Source organism: Mauremys mutica, chromosome 5 (genome assembly GCF_020497125.1).
Source record: "Mauremys mutica isolate MM-2020 ecotype Southern chromosome 5, ASM2049712v1, whole genome shotgun sequence".
Lineage (NCBI taxonomy): Eukaryota > Metazoa > Chordata > Testudines > Geoemydidae > Mauremys > Mauremys mutica.
This window is the reverse complement of record NC_059076.1, coordinates 82,986,397-83,006,329: the sequence shown is the minus strand read 5'-3', so window position 1 is coordinate 83,006,329 and position 19,933 is coordinate 82,986,397. Positions and strand designations below refer to the sequence as shown.

The 19,933-nt window shown below is 42.6% G+C and overlaps 1 protein-coding gene across 2 annotated transcripts in view; it reads right to left on the bottom strand.

Annotated features, from left to right (window-relative positions):
* STOX2 (storkhead box 2) overlaps positions 1-19,933 on the bottom strand; it is a 219,495-nt gene that overhangs the window by 11,861 nt on the left and 187,701 nt on the right. For both annotated transcript variants that reach the window (XM_045018659.1, XM_045018658.1), the window contains one exon: positions 4,227-6,486. In XM_045018659.1, coding sequence (XP_044874594.1) covers positions 4,227-6,486 — 2,260 coding nt within the window. The remainder of the gene's footprint in view (positions 1-4,226; positions 6,487-19,933) is intronic.

Below are 19,933 nucleotides of genomic sequence, written 5' to 3'. Positions count from 1 at the left end.
GATCTGCTGCTCTCTAATCAGTTGCCCAGACCCGGAAAGATGTGGATTCCTTTCTTCATGAGAAATGCCATCAAGACAACCATGCATTTAGTATAAACCCAAGGGGCAGAAGAGAGGCTGTATAGAAGCACAATATACTGAAAATGGCATTCCACTATGACAAAACGAAGGAATTTTCTGTGGCCCAGAAAAATTGCCACATGAAAGTAGGAGTCCTGAAGGTCCAGAGTAGCAAACTATTCATTTTGAGACAAATATGGGAGGATAGCTGATGAGTGATTACTTGGAACCTCATGTATCTGATATATTGGTTGAGGCCACGAAGGTTGAGATTGAATCTTACCCTGAAAGTGGCATCGAAGCCAGTGTGCTCTAGAGGACCTTAGCAGGTCCAAGTAGCTCACTGTTAATGGGGAAGGCGACTCTCTGAGGGGCAGATGACTTTGGGATATCCACTAACTTGTGAGTGTTCTCATGCAGGAGCTCCACATGGATATCTAGGGAAGCAGCCACATACCACAAGAGGTCCTGGTACACCTTGAAATCCTCTGGTACTGAAGGGGAGAAAGAGACCAGCACTGTGGAATTGTCTGGGGACAAAGATGGAGTGGTTAGCTGTGCCAGACCCGGATCCTGCTCCAGAACTGATAGGCCTGGGCGGAATGACTCTGGAGGCTCTGCAAGGGGAAGGCTCACTGGTACCTGGGTTTGTAGAGGATTGATGGTCCCTGTCACAGACCTGGTTGGAGAGATGAGGGGTGGGACCTATGTGACTGAGGAGCATCCCAAGGATTCCACGGAGACCCACTGGCATGGATAGGGCATTGATGACAGTAGGCACTGGGCCAGAGGCCCCCACCCCGACTCCAAAACAAGTGACAATCTTGGTACCCAGAGAGCTCCATGAATGGCCACTGATGTTGGTCAGATGGTGGGACAGTCAGAAGATGAAGATCCCAACCTGGATTCCAAAGACTCCCAGACTTCAGGGGATAAAGGAGAAGCCAGCTCTGAGGCTGTGAGCAACTGGTCTGACTCGCCCATAGCCTAGAATGATGAGAGAGCTAGGGGCCGACGGTTGAAACAATACAGGTTGTTTCTGGGGTTGGAAGCGGTGTCGACCCTGAAGTCGACTGCAATCCAAAGTAACTGACAGTACCGAAATGGAGGGCAGTGAGTGCCAGTCACAATTCACAGGGTTGGAGAGGTCCACTGCGCAGAGTCTGGTACTGATCCCACTTCTACTGATCATGAAAGGGAAACCTCAGGGTATAGTGCCAACAGACTCCCAGGTTCAGTGGCCCACCCAGCCTATGGGGCTATAAAAGATGCAGCCTTAGCAAAGTCCTGGACCAAGGATGAGGTCAGGACAGAAAGGCAGAAAAGGTCCCTTGTTGCCTGATATGCTGCTAGTGCAGGAACAGCCAGTGCTGGCATCCCCCTCATTGGTACCAGACTCAATGGATGCCCCAGGGCCCCAGAGTCAATGGTATGGTGTCTCTGACCTCCTTGCATGGTACTGGGAAGCAGTTGATGGACTTGCTCCATCCTGCACACCGGCCGATTCACTCTGTGCCAATCCATACTCCTTCTGGAGGAGGGAGATGAGTCCCACTGGGACCTGGAGCAGGCTCGGTTGGTCTTATGCTATCTTTTCGTTGGCACATTTGATGGGAAAATGACTCCTCCAGCTCTTCAGAGAGGAGCCAGCTCCAGGAAGTGAAGCGGCAGCACTCTCAGAACCAGTGGGTGAATTCTGATCTGATGAGGGCCTCGGTGCCGAAGCAGGCTTCGTGGCCTGTTCGAGCAAGCACTGCTTCAGACAAAGATCCCTTGCTACTTTAGTCCGTTTGGTGAAAGATCTGCAAATAGAACACTGTTCCCTGATGTGACTTCACCTAGGCAAAACAAGCACTGCATGTGGGGATCGTTGTTTGGGATCGCTCCCACACACAATGGACAATGTTTAAATCCTGGTGAGGGCATCACCAGGGAAATACTTAAACTACTTCTAACTAACACCAGGGTACATCCACACTACTCGCCGCATCAATGGGTAACAATCGATCTATCGGGAGATCGATTTATCACGTCTTGTCTAGACGCGATAAATCAATCCCCAAACGCGCTCCCCATCGACTCTGGAACTCCACCAGGGCGAGAGGCGGAAGCGGAGTCAACGGAGGAGCCGCGGCCGTCAATCCCATGCCGTGAGGACGAGAGGCAAGTCGAAATAAGATACATCGACTTCAGGACTTCAGCTATGCTATTCTCGTAGCTGAAGTTGCGTATCTTACATTGACCCCCCCCACCCCCCCAGTGTAGACCAGGCCTAAGTATTAAGGGTACTAATTAACTATATATAACTAGAAATGTGAATAAAAATAAAAGGTTTGTGATAGTAAAACTACGCAGAACTCTGCCTCCAGCCACAGGTGGTAAGATGGAACCAAACGGGGAATAGGGCAGTGCAGCCTTATAGCCAGGGGAGAAGCTACGGCCACAAGGGGTGAGAGCTGCCCCCTTCAGGTTCCGCTTGGGAAAATACTCTGGCTCTGGAGTGCAGGGCTGCACACACCCAAGTGGAATACATGGCTGCATCTATTTGCAGAAGAACCGTAATTACTCTTTCTTCCTTTAAAATTATATTTTAAAATTTACTGCTAGAAATAATTATCCCCATTAATGCGTCTTTTTAAAAAATAAATTACCCCAGTGATTTGGTCGATAGTGCAACATGTAGCTGATTGGCGGCAAAGCAGTAGCTCTAAAAATCCTTGAACCAGGGAGGGATAAAAGTGCCACAGAAGAGTTACCCTCAGCCATGGAGCAGCAGGGGAGATGTGAAACAAAACTGCATTTCATTCCCGCAGTAAGGCAGCTTTCCCTGACAGGCTGTGCTGTGAAACACTTGCTATTGTTTAGTAAGAGGAGGGACAAAGATATGCTGAGGGATCAAGGGGCACAAAGGGCTAGGTAGAAGCCTAAAAGTCAACCTACATGACTCTCATTCTGAGCCATTGAGTCAAACTCTGCTCTCAGTTTACACCATCATCATTCTGGATTACCTATCAAAGCCAATGGAGTTTTCTCTATACTAACACCATTTTAACTGAGAGGAGAATGTGGCTGGGTGTGTAGAGATGAGGACTCCTTTGCATACGTTCTGAGGCCCCTCACAACAAACCTTTTATTTTTTTTTAATAAATTAACAATTTTGAGAAACTAAATCAATTTAAAACAGAAAAAAATATAATTTCCTTTTAACTAACAAGATTCAGATTTTATTTGTTGTAAAAGTGAAGGTGTTACATAACTTAGGTCTACAATAGAATACTGCGAAAGAACTACCACCTGTAAATTGTTACTTTGTCTTAAAAATCATTGGTCCAGATTAATTGGTTGGTTTCTAGGATACACAATGAGACTTAAGATCCAGTCTACCAGGGCCATGGCTTCCTCTTGGAGCAGAGAGGAGAAGCCTCAGTGAAGGATTATTAAACTGGAGATGACACTGTAAAGTCTTCAGGGTGGGCATATATCAGCATCTGTCTCTTCCCATATGTTTCTAAAACTTCTAACACTACATAGAATCCTTACACTCTTTTCCTAGACATTACAGGCTAGACACCTCTGTTGATGCAGTGTTTGGACATTCAGAGACCAAACATCCTTAATACTTTCAGGGCTGTGGTACCTTCCTGAACCTCCCTCCACTCTTCTTCTAGGTAGAAGAGACTGCTCTTCAAATCTTACCAGTTTGGACTGGTGAGAGACAGGCTTCAGAAAGATGATTTAAAAAATACCAGAGAAAAGTGTAAGTGGTATCTCTACGTCCCCTAATCAGCTATCTGTAATGTCTCAGCCAAAGACTCTGCCACTACACTGTATCTGTTCTTCCAGTTAAACTTGTTATCTTTGAGGGCCCCCTCATTCTAAATACAACATAAATTAATCAGAAAAAGCGATACAGGAAAGTTTGGGGTGGAGGGAGAATAAGCCTATGGCAAAAAGGCAGTGGTAAGATTTGTCGCCTTTGCCTATCTGAGGGAAAGAAACCAAGCCATTAGTCTGGATAGAGGCTTTCTGAGGCTGTCTAAAATTTTTGTCTAAAAGAATGTCTGAAACAGTTTAACATATTCCCACAATCACTCACCCATATGAAACAGTAATAACTGAAAACAGAGCATTCTAGAGTGGTCCTTATAATTAATTTTACGTCCTACCGTGGAGAATTGAACCCGCTGTCTACAGTAATGCTGCTGCTGTCCATGCTGTCCAGTCGAGCTGAATGGGTGGCTCTCTGGTTGCTGCTGTTTTCAGTTTCCTTGGGGGTGAGAAGAGTGAGATTCTTCTCAAACTTTCTTTGCAGATCCCTTTCCTTTTCCCGCTCAAGCAGCCACTGCATAGTGCCCACATCATCCCTGTTTTTTTCTTCCTCAGCATTTTTGTTTGTTCCTTCCTCTGAGTCATCATCATCAGAAACATTGTAATAATCAAAGGTGGCTTCCTGGTTCCCAACTGGCTCTTGCTGTCTCTGTGAAACAGGTAAAACTTGTGTAACTGAGGTTACTATAGCTTGTTCAAGTTTCTCACATCTGACTGGCAGTGTGTCAGAAGGTGTCTTTTGATGGGGTTTTAGTAGGGGTGCACTGGACTTGTGATAGCTATTCACAGAGAGTGTATTGTGCAGAGGTTTAAAAAGTGTATCTTTGCTAAATATTTCTTTCCTTTTGTCCAGGCTGCTTGATTCAGTGTTATGAACTAGTCGCCCATTTGCGATCATCTCTGGGGTCTGGCCAGCAACAACTGGACCACCACTTGGCCCTTTAGGGGACTCCTCTTTGTGTACCCCAAGTTCTCTGGCTATGTGTTGGGACTGTCTTTCTGAGGGAGAAAGATTTTTTATTCCATCTGTTAAAGTCACTGTGTCATGGTCCTCTTTATTTTTCCCCAGTGGTGATGGAGCAGTAAGTACAGTCTCACTTGAAGTGTTGCATTGAAAATAATCATCAATTGCTGATTTTGTTGTGCAGGAGTTGAGCTCACTATAAGATGGTAAATTCTCTGTAGGCTTGATTTGTTCCAATAAGCCACAGGAACTGGGGGTTTCTACATTGCCACTAACTTTTTCGGGTACACACACATCTTTATAGCTTGCAGAAGAAATAAGAGCCCTTTGATGGCTGAGTGACTGTGAAGGCCTTAAGGTACTGTCATCAATATATGCTTGGCTTGTTGTTTGGTCATCTGGGCTACATCCTTCAGCTACGTCTTCAGGTGTACCTAAAGTAGCAGAACTCAGAGGTCCTTTAGAGTTGTCCATCGATCTAGACCTTTCCTTGGCTTTGTTAGACCTCTCGTTCCTTGACCTTCTATCTTGTGTATGGCTGTGGCTTCGATGGACCTTGGAGTGGGAGCTTCCCCTTGAAGGTTCAGGAAAAGGCATCTCAGTTCTTCTTTTGGCCAGTTCACCAGATACATCCCATTCTGGTGTCATGGGAAAGTGAGACTCAATCACGCTAGGATTGCTGTGCATGATAAAATTATCTCCTTTGTGTTCTATTATGAAACAGCCTTCCCGTGGGGACCTAGTAAGGGGATCATAGAACTCATACTCTCTTTCACCTGGTATATCCAAATGGGAACCATCTGAAGGGTCTCCTTTAGACACCCGAGTCTTGCTGTGTGACCGAGATTTTCCATGAGACTTTCTGTGATTCCTACTCTTTTTGCTTCGCCCACTATGGTGAGCTGAAGATCCAGCTTTGCTTCTTTGAGCTTTTTCTTCTTCAAGTTTCTTCATTAGTGCAGTATGCCTCATTACATTTTCCACAGTCAAGTCTGGGTTAATGCGCCTAATAATCTCCATTTCTACCTCCCTAGGTATAGAGGTAGGGGTGTCTTCATCCCTCAAGGGCCATTCCTCAGGAGGAAACTGGGCAGAGAAATTGGCCAGCTGTTTTGCCTTGTCCTTTTTAAAGCTTAGCCGAAACAATTTTAGTCCAAATTTTTTAGACTGCTTTTCTACATCTTTAGGCTTCGAGAGTGTCTCTGCTTTATAAGAAAAATTTACAGTACTTTTACTTTTTTCAGTGGGTGGTACCTGACACAGAGAAGGAGGGCAATATGAGTCTTTACAGTCTTTTGCTGACTTCCTCTGTAGGGTGGACGCATGCATGCTGTGCATGTCTTCTCTGCAACAATGGCAAGAGTCGCAGTGGTTTTTGGGTAAAGTCCGGTCCCTGACGCAGCCTGAGGTGGAGGGAGTTATAGTTCCTTGTTGTGGAGAGGTACACTGAGACCTGTCAGGTATCCTCTCATCCAAATGGTACCATTTACTGTTAGTTCTTATGAGGGATGGGGTTATAAAATAAGTCTGTGGGGTCACGATGAAATAGCCATCTGGAGTTGGATATATTTTCCTCTCTCGTACAAGCATGTTCAAGGTATGCCGAAGAATTTCAGGACTGGGAGTTGGAACGCCTAAAACAACAGTAAATACATATGAGCTACTGTATAATCATGAAAAGTTCTTTGGCTTCCCTCCCACCATCCCAAACAGAGTTTTGCCAACACAAAAGTTATAGTATGCTGAGCAAACAATTCAAACTAATAGGCATTCTGTATTCCCACTTATCTCCTACACTTCAGTCACATGAATTATTAACTAAATAAAAAGAGGACATTAATAGAGTGTAAAAAATAACACAAGTTACTTCCATTGTGTAGGTGACCTTAAACTACAAAATGGAAAGAATTCAAAGAGAATCAAGGGAAAAGATTTAATTTTTATTATTCTAGTCAAATATTTACATCCCAATTCATCAATATTTGTGTATTAATTATGATTTACAGCAATGTATAAATAGGTGCAAATAACATCTTTTTTTCAGATAAAAATGCAATAGAAACAAAGCACACTGGAGAACCATACCTCCAACACAATCCAACAGGCAGGACTTTCCCACCAAACCATTCCCATAGAAACAACTGTCCCCATTGGGCTTTAACCTCTTCAGCGTCTCCAAGAAAAAGACTATTTGAATTACATAGATCTATTTTATTCAAACAAATGTGTTGATTATGCTGGATGACATTATGTGTCTTCTAAAAACTTCCCCACAAGAGTTGCCTGGCCTTTAAGTGGAGTCTGATGGACCACATGCTTGAGTGCAGATATCAAATACATGCAGAGGGAATACTTTATTATTGACTACATAAAATCCACATAGGTCATTTTGTGGACTGGGCCTTGGGGCCTGATCCTGCACCTATTGAAGTCAACATAAAAATTTCCATTGACTTCAGTGGTGCAGGATCAAGTCCTTAATACTTCATTCAGCACCAAATAAGGCCCCGGCTAATGTGTAGTAGAAGCTAATGGCTGGGCTGCTCTCGTCTGTGTCTCCTCCTGTATATGCAGAAGACACAGAAGAGAGCAGCCCAGCCATTACGTACACCCATTCTGAAATGCATACCCATGTTTCAGAGGTTAGAGTTTGCAGTTACGCTTTGCTACTTGTGTTTGAGTACAGCAGGAGGACAACATGGGACCAGCATAGTGAACAACATGCTGTCCAAGAGCTAGCATGCTGTTGTGGCAATTACAAACTGACTTCAAACACTGCCTCTTGGTGTTACCACATAACTGTGAGGGGAAGGGACAACAAAAATGTCCACATTTTGGAGTTTCATGTGCTAAAATGAAGAAAAGTATTTCTGATTCCTAAATGACTCAATTAATCTATAGTTTAGGAGGAGGATCAAAAATAAATAAAATAAATGGCATGGAACCAACCCCTACTCTTCACCACTGCTTTCTTTCAAGGCAAAATGGATGCAGCAAACTCTAACACACACTCCACAAATGAAATACAATAGTTGAAACAGATGTTTATACAACCACCAAAAAAGAAGAGAAAAAACATTCATGCTTAATATTGAAGGAAACCTTTGTGACATGAGAATCAGTCGCTTTTGCTTAATGAATTGGAGACTGCTCAAGAACAGTTCATTGGTGCAAGTTAGTCAACTCATTTAGTTCTAACAGGATGGGATCAGATCCTGCAGTAAAAGTTCTGGTTTCACCAGCTTACTCCTCAGGGAGACTTACAAAAGGGAGTCTTATTTCCACTGCTGAACAGATTACAGGATAAGCACCAAGGTTTAGGACAGTCCTGAAGTTCTTGTTGCATGTACACCTTAGGGAAGAGAGGGTTTTCCATCTGTTTGTTCCCAGGACTCTGAATAATCTCATCCTTGATCTCATAAATGGGGAGAACAGAATCCTCCTCATCTCTAACCTTGAAAGGCTTTATTTTATTTTGTGTTTTTTTAAAGGGTGTTGAAACATTGGCTTCTGCTAACCCACTGCAGAAAAGACCAGTTGAATTAAGCTCCTAACTGGAATTTACCTGGGAAATATGAGGTAGGGGAAAGAGGAAAGGCCCAGTTGAGGTCCGTTCCCCTTCTTTTTTGATGAACTCAGTGGGACTCTAACCCATCTCCTAATATGCCCATAGCCTCACAGAAGAGCAACCTACTGGAGAGATCTCTCCTGTATAACTCTAGAGAAAACCTGCCTGTATCTGCCTTGCTGTGGCTCATGTGGGGGTGGATTCTTCTCTACTTCCTCTGCCAGCATCTTCTAAAAGGCCTTTTTAGTAGCCTGGCCAAGCAAGTGTTAATGCAAGTAGGTTCCAAGCCTTCATTATATGTGTGACTGCTGTACTGCTTGCTGGTAGTAGGCTTTAACCTTCCAAAGGCCAAAAATCTCCCCCACTCTCCACGTTGGGAAGGTGAACCCAGATGCTACTCTCTCAATTGGCAGAAGGGTTCATGCATTGGAGACACAGATAGCTCTTGCTGCTGAGAGCATTATGACTATGTTGCAGTCTGGGCAGTATCTCCCTCTCCTTTGCTTCCTCAGACAGCAGCCACCATGCTGACCAAAGATGTGGGTGTCTGTCTGGAGACTGAACTCGGACAGCGGAAAATGAGGAGGGATGCTAAGAAATGAGTGCCAACATTTCTTTATTCCTCATTAGTTTTGTCTGTGTTAAAAGGACGTGTGGAGCAGTCACCATTCCAGAACTGGGAGTCCAGAACAAAACAAAACGTTTTGGCATTCAACTACTAACGGTTATTTTTTTAAAAAAATTAATATGGAAAGAGATGCAGTGTTTCTTTTTCAAGGTCTGACTGCTTAAAAACAAAAAGCAACAAAAAACTCTAGTTCCACCTGCACCATATCAAACCCTTTCGAGTTGCATTTTTCTTGTGGCCTTTTCAGTCAACATTTTAGCAAAAGGCAATTTTAAAATTTCTTTGTGAAGTAAGTCATTATCCCCTTTTTTTCTTTACAGTCAAAAGCTCTCTTACATAATACACATGTTCTTAATAGGAGCTTCTAGAGTGCATTTTACAGAAAAGAGGAGTACAAAGTGAAGTGTTTTTCTCTCTTCCATACGTGAAGAACATTTCAATGAGAAAGCTAAGCTATTGCTGTCCAAATTTCATTAGAGTGGATTCTAATGTATGCCAGTGTTTCACTATTTTAGCAATTGTAGTTGTATGTTTTTGCACACGCACAGCCCCAAGCCCTCTTAAGTTTTGACATAAGCCAATAGCCAAGATATAGAGAACTCAAGCTAATCATTATCCTAACTCACCCCATTAGTGGGTACTGTATTGCAGTATGTAAAGTAACTTCTCTCTTATCTGGCTTTGTATGGTATTTGTATTTAGGAGTGTTTTCACTGGGTCAATTATTAGGAATATTTGTCAGGAAAGGTTTATAATGGACCTGTTAAGAAGCTGAATAGGAACAATATGGACGCAAGAGTGAGAGCAGCAGCAAAAAAGAAGCGGGTGGAGAGGAGTACTCAGGGCTTGTCTACACTACTGCTTAAGACACTCAGGATTGTGAAAAAGCCACCCTTCTGACTAACATAAGTTAGATCGACTTAAAGCAGTGTCTACACCGCTCTGTTGGTGGGAGATGCTCTTCTGCAGACATAGCTTCCGCTTCTTGTTGAGGTGGAATATTTATGCTGACAGGAGAGAGCTCTCCTGTCGGCGTAGCGTGTCTTCACCAGAGGTGCTATATTGGCACAGCTACATCGATGCATCTGCGCTGACATATACTGCCGAAGTGAAGACAAGCCTTTAAGATTCCAACCTGTCTTCCCCCACCCCGAATTATGGGTGCAATACATTTCATGGAATAATCATCAAGGTAAGGCAAGAGAACTCAGATTTCCCCTTCTCCCTTTCCAGTGGGTGTACCCTTGCTACAGGAGATCATCCTGGAAGTAGTAGCAGAGACACACACCACTCTGAATGGGCAGGGCACACAGGCACTAGCAACAAATGGGAATGTCTAAACGAAATAGGCAACTGTGTACTGGCAGGTGGACAACAAGAGCTTAGCACACACACTGAGAGCTCAGAGCCTTGTGTTATCTCCCTGGGCCAACACAAAATAATAATATGCAACAACCCCTCCCACCCCGGACCTCAAGCATCTACAAGTAAAGAACTTGAAAACTATATTCTCAGCTTGAGCAGGCTCTTAGCATAGGGCAGAAGCGCCAAGAATGAATACAGGGCACACAGAGCCCTGATATGTATTATCTGTTTATGTTTGGTTCATACTATCAAAATGCATCTAGGTGCCTGCTCTGCTAATGCTGTCCCTTCCTCCTCTACCCTTAGTTCTGTTACCAGTGGCAGAGAACCAGAAAGCCAGATTCTCTCAGCTTCTCTTTGTGTCTGTGTACAAGATTCACTGCACGATTAAGTGTTACTGAAGTGCAAGGGTAGTGGTGCAGAAGTCCCTTTTCATGCTCCCCTCTTCATTCTAGAGATACAGTTCTTCATGGAGACACAATGTCTCCAGGCAGGACACCTCACCATTCCCTGCGAAGGACTCCCCTGCACGGGGAATAATGTAGACCTCAATCTTTAATTTTGTTTGTTTGTTCAATACTCGTTTAAAAAAATAGGAAGAAAAGAAAGGAAAAAGCTCTGTCCTGGGAGCTTTATGAAAGAGTTATTAAAAGAGATTGAAATGGAACTTTTGACGCTGTTATGGTTATGTAAAAAGTATTGCAAATGCATTTAAAAAAATATGTATAACTCACCCAACAGACCAGAATGACTATAAAGTGTTGTGTAAAAGACTCTTTAAGCACTGGTTTAGCTGATGCTCTGTAGTTACACTGGGAGACTAACTCCTAGACACAGAGAGTGAGCAAAAATTGTACGAAAATATAATTACCATGCCTGGGCAGAAAGCAATTTTCCAAGTTAAATATGACAGCCTTCTCTCTTCCCCCTCCTACTTGGGGGAAGTTAGCTCCTTTGCATCTCTGATGGAGTCTGAAGATATCCCTTTATCACATCCACCATACAACCCCCCATTTCTGCATCTCAGCAGCAAAAAACGTGGTTGGGATTCTTTGGAGCCTACCACTACACACTAAAATTAGCTAGTGGTTTTATTATGGTCACCACTTCTCAGGTCCATTGGAACGAATAAGTAAGTCCATATAAAGGGAAAGAGATCCAGAATTGAATGTGGCTTGCCTGCCTGGGAGCAGAAAGCACTGACACTAGGCTGGCTCCCACTCCTGTTTTTTAAAATATTTTTGCATATCATACAGTTTAAGTGGTCCCATGATAGCTGGAGGGTGCTTCCTGTAGCCCATATTCTGGACTGAATAAAAACCAAAGTGTGAAGTCCAAAGGGTTTATTTACACCAGGAAGCACTTTGCACCAAGTTAAAAAGAAGCAGCCATGAAATATCATCATTACTACTGAATTGTTTAATTTAAATATACAAATGTAAATGATAGAAGGAAAAAATGCAAAGAACAAAACCGTCTGCCAAAAGGTAATTTTTTTTCCCTTTTAAGTTAACACTTTTCTGGTCCTTCTTTCCCATTCCTATTATTTCCTCCTCCTTCTCATCATTTTCCCTACCTATCCATTTCCTTTCCACACTCCCTTTACTTCCCTCCTGGTCAGCCATGTTCTTTCCCCCAAAACAGCTTTAATACATTTCTGTTAGCATTTGGTTTCACATCTGAAGTGGTGAACGTGGCTGAGATTCTCCCAGTGTATTATAAACCATGTCAGCAAAAATATATGACCCTGAGTGGTTAAAGAGAGCCCTCTATCTACACTAGGACTTTTCACACTGTGTAGCTCTACTGCTAGCACCAGATGATGTGCAGGTGGACACAATATTTGACAACAGTAGATAAAACATTTTTTGGTCTGCACTAATACTTTCAAAGTTCCTAGCAGTGACAGAACTGAATAGGGCTAGAGAAACAGTGCAAGAAGCCCTGGGGTAGACAAGGCCATTAGGTGGAAATAGGATCCATCTATTTAGGTTATGATAATGTGCTCATCACTGTCGTATCTGAGTCCCTTCCAGAGTTAAAAAGATAAACAAAGTGAGAAAAACCTGTAAAGTAGGGATGAGAAGGGCTCAGTCCTGCTCCCACTGAGTCACTGGCAAAGCGCCCATTGACTTTATTGGGAACAAGACAGGGCCTGAAGGAGGAAGTCAAGTCAAAGCTCTAAAAACCCCCATTTTTTCATGTTCCCCTCCATTCACCATTTGATAGCTCTATTCACTTTGCCTTTTACAAGTTTTGAAACTTCTGCTGAAGAGAATGAGAAGCCAACTTGGTCTTTTTGCTGCTGCAAACAGCTTGGTTATTCTGCATGCAGAAGTCCAAGTAGCTGGATTTGCATATTCACTGTATGATTATTGAAAAATAATGGTACAGTGATTATACAAATCTCTGTTCTGATTCTAATAATACTTGTCCACCAAGAAGAGTACAGATATTAGCACATTAGTTTGAGATTAGCTATACTACTGATGATGCAAATCAGATACCCAGAACCAATCAAGGTGCAGAGCTGTTGGTATTGGAAAAATGTTACTGTTATGCTTTCATATCTGTACAGCATCCTGCCATTCTGACTGGTGAAAACAGTTCCATTTCAGTAAGACATAATAATTGCCAAAATTCATTTTTTAAAGTCAAGCCCTTTCTGAGTTAGATCTATATCCTCACACCATTTCAGTAATGGGATCCCCAGTTTCTTTGGGTAGTTACATGTGTGAATGGATGGGATTGCATAGCACTTTACAGAAATTAATGAACTGAGTCTCATAACTCAAATAGTGAAGAGGACAAAAGCACTGATACAGACCAATAAAGACTGCTTGGTAAGCTGGGCGCAAACAGTTTGTGTTTCAACCCAGCTAACTGTAAAGTCATATATCGGGTAGATTCTATACTCCTGATGGAATTCTGCACACAATATTTTAAAATCCTGCATATTTTATTTGTCAAAATAACGCAATATAATCACGCTGGTTTCAATTATTTTGGTAATTTATTTAAACTACAATACACTGGATGGAGAATGGGAGTGGGCAGCATTGGCGGAAATCCCCAAACCCCCTCTGTCTAATAGTAATGTAGCTAGTCTTGACCCTTTACTTCTAGTTATTAGTCAACAAATATGCGGCCATACGCTCAGTGTTACATCACAGGCAACTGAGGAGCAAGTGAGGGCTGGGGACTCAAGCTCACAATTTATATTGGCTGCTGACCATCTCTAGAAAGGTGAGTAGCAAACAGTTCACAGAGCACATTTTGATAGGAAAAAATTTTCAGTCCAAAAATTTAAAACCAGTTCTAATCCCTAAAGCACCATAAGCATTTATAAGGGCACAGTGTCCTTTACAATAAGGCTCCTTTACGCCACTCTGGCAATGTAAAGGAGCCTTAAAATTTTTACACCTGTTTTATATTTCTGGGGGAATTCACTAAGAACAATGGGAACACTTCAGGCAGGCATGCTACATTCTGCATTTATACAGAGCCTGCCCCACGCCTACCTCCTCAGAAACACCCCAAAGCCCTACTCCTCCACACCAAGTGTTCTGCAATAGTGAGTGAGAGGGACAGGTCTCTCACTCGCACAACTGCCTAGCCCCAACCCTTAAGGATGATTTACATCTCTACCAGCTGCTCTGGGTACCCAAACCGACCTTCCTGCACTACCAGAGAGAAGCGTGTGACTGCTCTTGCAACTTCCCTTTGCTTCCCCATCAGAAGTCATTTCACTGCAGGGAAGCAAAGAAATCTGCGGGGGCCACAAATTCTGCACACACGCAGTGACACAGAATTCCCCTAGGAGTATAGAAAACTAGGAACACACAATGTAGGCTGAACTTACAGAATAGGGGACTCTATCCTAGGAAGCAGTACCTCTGAAAAAGATTTGGGGGTCTTGGTGGATCATCAGCTGAACATGAACTCCCAGGCAACGTTGTGGCCAAAAGGCTAATGTGATCCTTGGATGTATAAAAAAGGGAATCTCAAGTAGGAATAGAGAGGTTATTTTACCTCTGTATTGGGCTTTGCTGTGATCGCTGCTGAAATACTGTGTCCAGTCCTGGTTCGAGAAGGATGTTGATAAATTGGAGAGGGTTCAGAGAAGAGCCATGAGAATTGTTAAAGGAGTAGAAAACATGCCTTTACAGTGAAAGATTCAAGGAGTTCAATCTACTTATCTTAACAAAGAGAAGGTTAATGGGTGACTTGATCACAGTCTAAATACTTACATGGGAAACAAATATATGAAAATAGGCTCTTCAGTCTAACAGACAACAGTACAACACAATCCAATGTCTAGAAGTTGAAGCAAGACAAATTCAGTCTGGAACTGGGTGTAATCTTTTTAACAGTGATGGTACTAACCATTGGAAGAATTTACCAAGGGTCATGGTGGATTTGCCACCACTGACAATTTCTAAATCAAGATTGGATGTAGTGTTGTTTTTTTTTAAATTTGCTCTAGTTCAAACAGAATTATTTTGGGGAAGTTCTATGTATGGCCTGTTATACAGGAGGTCGGACTAGATGATTACAATGGTCCCTTCTATCCTTGGAATTTATCAATAACCTTATTTTGCAAGTGGAAAAACTGAGGTAGAGGTTAAGTGACTTGCCAAAGGTGTCAGCAATAGATGCTAGAGTCAGAAATAGAAACAAGATCTATTGGTTCCCACAAGATTATCCTTGCAGTGTAGACAATTTGGGCTCAGGTTGGAGCCTGGGCTCTGAGACCCTCTCCTCTTACTGGGTCTCAAAGCCTGGGCCTGAACATCTACATTGCAATTTTATAGCATGCCGCCTGAGACCCACAAGCCTGAGTCAGCAGACCCAGGCCAACCATAGCTACATTGCGGGTCTTTTATTGCAGTGTAGCCATACGTTTGGGACCTGGAAGAAGCCTGAAGGCAAGAGAGCGCAAGAGGGGTTTGCTGGCTAGTGTCCCCCCCAACCAGAGAGCTAGGGCCAGAGGGCTCAAGGAAGGAGGAACAGCAAAGGGATTTCATGCTGACTCTAGGCCAAAGAAACCGAGCTACGGTCCAGAGAGGGCTGAAGGCAGGGGAGCAGCAGAGGAACTGACATACTGACTTTTCCAAGACTGCAGAGCTGGACCCAGAAGAATCATGAGAGGGCCAGGGGGAGTGATGGATGCTCCCAGCAGAGAGGTGGTGGGCGTGTGGGGGAACCTGCTGGAGAGAGCAGGGTTGCACTCCAGCTCAAGGGGCTGACATTGCTCTCCTGGTACATGGATTGGAGTGGGCTGTGCAGAGCTGGGGCATGGTGAGGGATGCCAGGGCTATATGTTGCATATACTGTTTGGACTATGCTGGGGAAAATCTGCACTATGATTGTGGGACTTTTATTATGATAAATGTATACAGACCATTTGCAATAACTGAACCCCACAAGGGCTATATTTATACTTGGGAAGACTCCGGAGACTAATTCTGGGGATTCTGAAGGAGGGAAATTGAGGCAGGTGTGCCTGTCATGACGTGGCCTGCTGCAGAAGGATGCTCCTGTTCGGGCTGCCCAATGACACCCTGGCAATGTCCTGTTTATATGTAAACTCCCTCACCATCTCCAGAGGCTGGTCGTCTTTCTTTCTTGTTCTACTCCCCCACTAAATAGAAGCACCGGTAAAAAAAAAATTAGATAGATAGATTAGAGAATCTGGCATTTAAATACTGCATGACAGCAGCAGTGTTATTTAAGATTATGTAGTGCTTTAATAATTCAAAAGCAGAAACTGTCTGGACATTGAATCATCAGACATGTACATTTGCTGCATCTCAAGAGAGTCTACTGTGCCTTCCACAGAGCTTCCAGACAGAAGATTATGTCTTGTTTGTTGCTCACAAAGAACAGTGACCTAAGGTGAACTCAGTTAATATAAAGTACAACTTTTCACTGCTGCATATACATTGGGCATTCAATGTAAAAATGAATATACAGGAATTATATATTTTTGAGGTGGACTTTACCTCAGTGCAGCAGCCATCTGAATATCACTTCTTTACTTCACAAGTGAATATTAACACAGGGGCATGTATTCTGTTACAGAAATTTTCAACACTGTAAGCTGATTTGGTTAACAACGTTACAAAAAAATCTGTAAAAACTATTAAAAACAGCAGAGTCATTATATACCCATAAACTTTATCTATAAGCTTTGTTAAAGCCAGGTTCATATTCACTAGAGGGTAGATGCCAAATGCAGGAAAAGAGGTTAAATTCTTAGCTGTTATCCTGGATTTAATAGATTTACATTTAGTATATGAGATTTTAAATCTGGTCAATAAACATAATGCAGGATTTCATAAACATCTTCTTGTACAATTCTAAGTTAGAATATTACAATATTCACAGTAGTAGTGCTCTCTCTTTAAAAAGAAAGACTGACAAAACATAATATACATAAATGTTTATTATTAAAAAAACGTTTTTCCCCAATACCAGAGTATAAGTTTATGAAAAATACATTTTAAATAGTGTTTAACTGGTGTTAAATCTTCTAAAATGATTTTCTCCTGAGCTGGCACTATGGCTTAACAAGGGATAAAAGAAACACTCTGATTGGCTCATGAAATACTAGTTTAAGATGTAGAGTGGTTGCTATGTGATATTATAAATAATTAGCATACCTTACTTCAGATATAGCTGTGGCCCAGATTTATGTCTGCACATTGGCTCGGCAAACTACAGGGCTAGTACGCAACTGTAAGATCCTGCACTGAGGAAAGAGGTTTATTTTTCCTCAGTCTGAGAATGGCAACTGTGGTTACGAAGTTTACACATGCCATAAAACCCAGGGAAGTACCTGTCTTTACAGCATAAGTGATCTTGTGACCGCTGTGAAGATGGTACCTATGCCAACTGGAAGGGTTCTCCCCTTGGTTTAGGTCAGTGGCTCTCAACCTTTCCAGACTACTGTACCCCTTCCAGGAGTCTGATTTGTCTTGCATACCCCCAAGTTTCGTCTCACTTAAAAACTACTTGCTTACAAAATCAGACATAAAAATACAAAAGTGTCACAGCCACACTATTACTGAAATATTGCTCACTTTCTCATTTTTACCATATAATTATGAAATAAATCGATTGGAATATAAATATTGTACGTACATTTCAGTGTATAGCATATAGAGCAATATAAACAAGTCATTGTCTGGATGAAATTTTAATTTGTATTGACTTCGCTAGTGCTTTTTAAGTAGCCTGTTATAAAGCTAGGCAAATATCTAGATGAGTTGATGCACCCCCTGGAAGACATCTACGTATCCCCAGGGTACACATATCCCTGGTTGAGAACCACTGGTGTAGAACCACTCTGAGGAGAAGTAGCTAGGCCTACAGAAGAATTCTGTTTACCTAACGCTGTCTACACCAGGAGTTGGTTGGCTTAGCTATGTCGCTCAGGGGGGTAGATTTTTCACACCCTTGAGTGATGTAGCTGGGTTGACCTAACTTTTAGTGTAGGCCCTAGACATGCAAATGTTCCTACATGATGAGAGAAAGACAAATTATTTGACAGTATAGAATTTAGAATTATGTACTCAGTAATGCTCTCCTTTCTCTTAGTTATTCACAATCCAACAGGGGAAGAGAAACTATTAATATATAAAAGGATATGGGATATTTTAAAACACCTATTGAGAAAATACTGATTCTCAAAAAGCTGGGACTCGTTAATTTTTATAAGGGATGAGGAGACAAATGGAAAGATCAGCCAGCACCAAGAGTGGTCCCCTTCATTGGATGATGTGGCTCTCCCTAAGAGAGCTAATACAGTGATATTCAATATTTTAATTATGTTATGACTGCAAGGGTGAAGGGAAAGAGTTCCTTTTTAACAGCAAAGTAGTAGAATGGTGATGGGGAAAAAAACAAAGCAAAAAAAATAGTTTAGACAATAAAGGCTGGAAGATTTTGTTTTTTAATTTGTTTTTTGGGGGATGAGTGGGGGATGGGGTGGGAAATGCAAGATAGGCTTTTTCTTAATCTTAGTCTTTCTAAAGAAACATATTCTGTGCTGGAAAAAAGGGGGAAGCAGCAAGAGACTGTGCCAACTTGCCTGGGGATACTTGCAAGCACAGACTATAAAATATTCCAGCCCACTGAATTATTTTTGTGTGTTTTTGTCTGATAGGAACAGCAGAAATACCAAACCAACCAATACTCATGTGCATAAGAAACTCAAGGGACGTATCTAATAATTTAGAATTTCAAGTATCTAATCAGGTTTTTGCTAAATGATATGGATTACAAGCTTCCTCCCAATGCTTCAGTCTTTGGAACCTTCCCTATACTTACTAATGTAGTGTTACCGAACGAAGTAAGCCTGACTTGGAGAAAATAACTGAGACAAACTATACTAGAACTAGAAGTGTGAACTTTGATTGCCCTCTCCACCTTATGCCCCACATAATGGATCATTAACTTTGCAGTATGCAGAGATCACTGGAGAAACTTTATAAATAAAACCACAGGCTGAGACAGAAAACTAGTGTTTACAAAATATACGGTACTTACTGTACTCTCTCCAGATAAATCAGAGGGCATTGAGCTTCCTTAAAGAACTCCAAGCACTGTAATTATTTGAATGGCAGATCTTTATTTTAGACATAGTTCCAAATCCAGAATATTCTTCTCTTTTCAAAAATCTCAAGACTTACTATCAACCATAGTGAAAGTCCTACACACTATAAGGCTGCACAACTCCATATGCTCCGTTATCCTACAGTCTAAAAAAAACCAAACAAACCCCAAAACCAAAAACAGAGACATATATATCTAGCTGACTTCAAAAGCAGGGGAAGATATATATGTTTTTTTAATATAGAAATTTAAGTAATTAATCTTTACACCAGCGATAGGAGGTAGGTTAGTGATATCAACCTGTTTAAAGATGGGGAAACTGAGGCACACAGTGACTAAACAACTTGCCCATGGTCACTGAGCAAGCAAGCAGTAGAGCTGGGATTAGAACTCAGGAGTTCCTGATGGCCACAACTGTCTCCATTCCTTTTATATTACACTGCCTAGAGATGCTGTAGCAGGGTGGACCCTGCTCCTGCTATGAGGGGTTTAAAAGCAGCCTGGCAGGGCTTGAGAGCTGCTGCTCTAGGCTGGGCTGATTGGGGAAGTGGCTGCAGCTGGGGCCACGCCCCAAACTGAGCCCAGGGCCTTATAAGAGCCAGAGAAGCCCAAGACAGTCTTCCTCTGCCAGAAGAGGAAGAAGGGCCTGGCTGCAGGGGCTATAGGCAAGGTACCTAGGGTGAAGCAGGGCTGGGGAAAGGCTGAGGAGCTGGGGAGCTCCAGCCTGGAAAGCCCCAGGCTGCGGCCTAGCAGTGGGCCAACTGGTACTGAGGGTCGCAGAGGGCAGCCCAGGGGTAGGCCAAGGCAGCAGGTCCAAACCCCTTTGTCTGTGATGAGTAGGCTGATACTGCAGTCTGCCCCAGAGTGTGGGGCTAGACAATGACTGGCAGTAGCCAATACT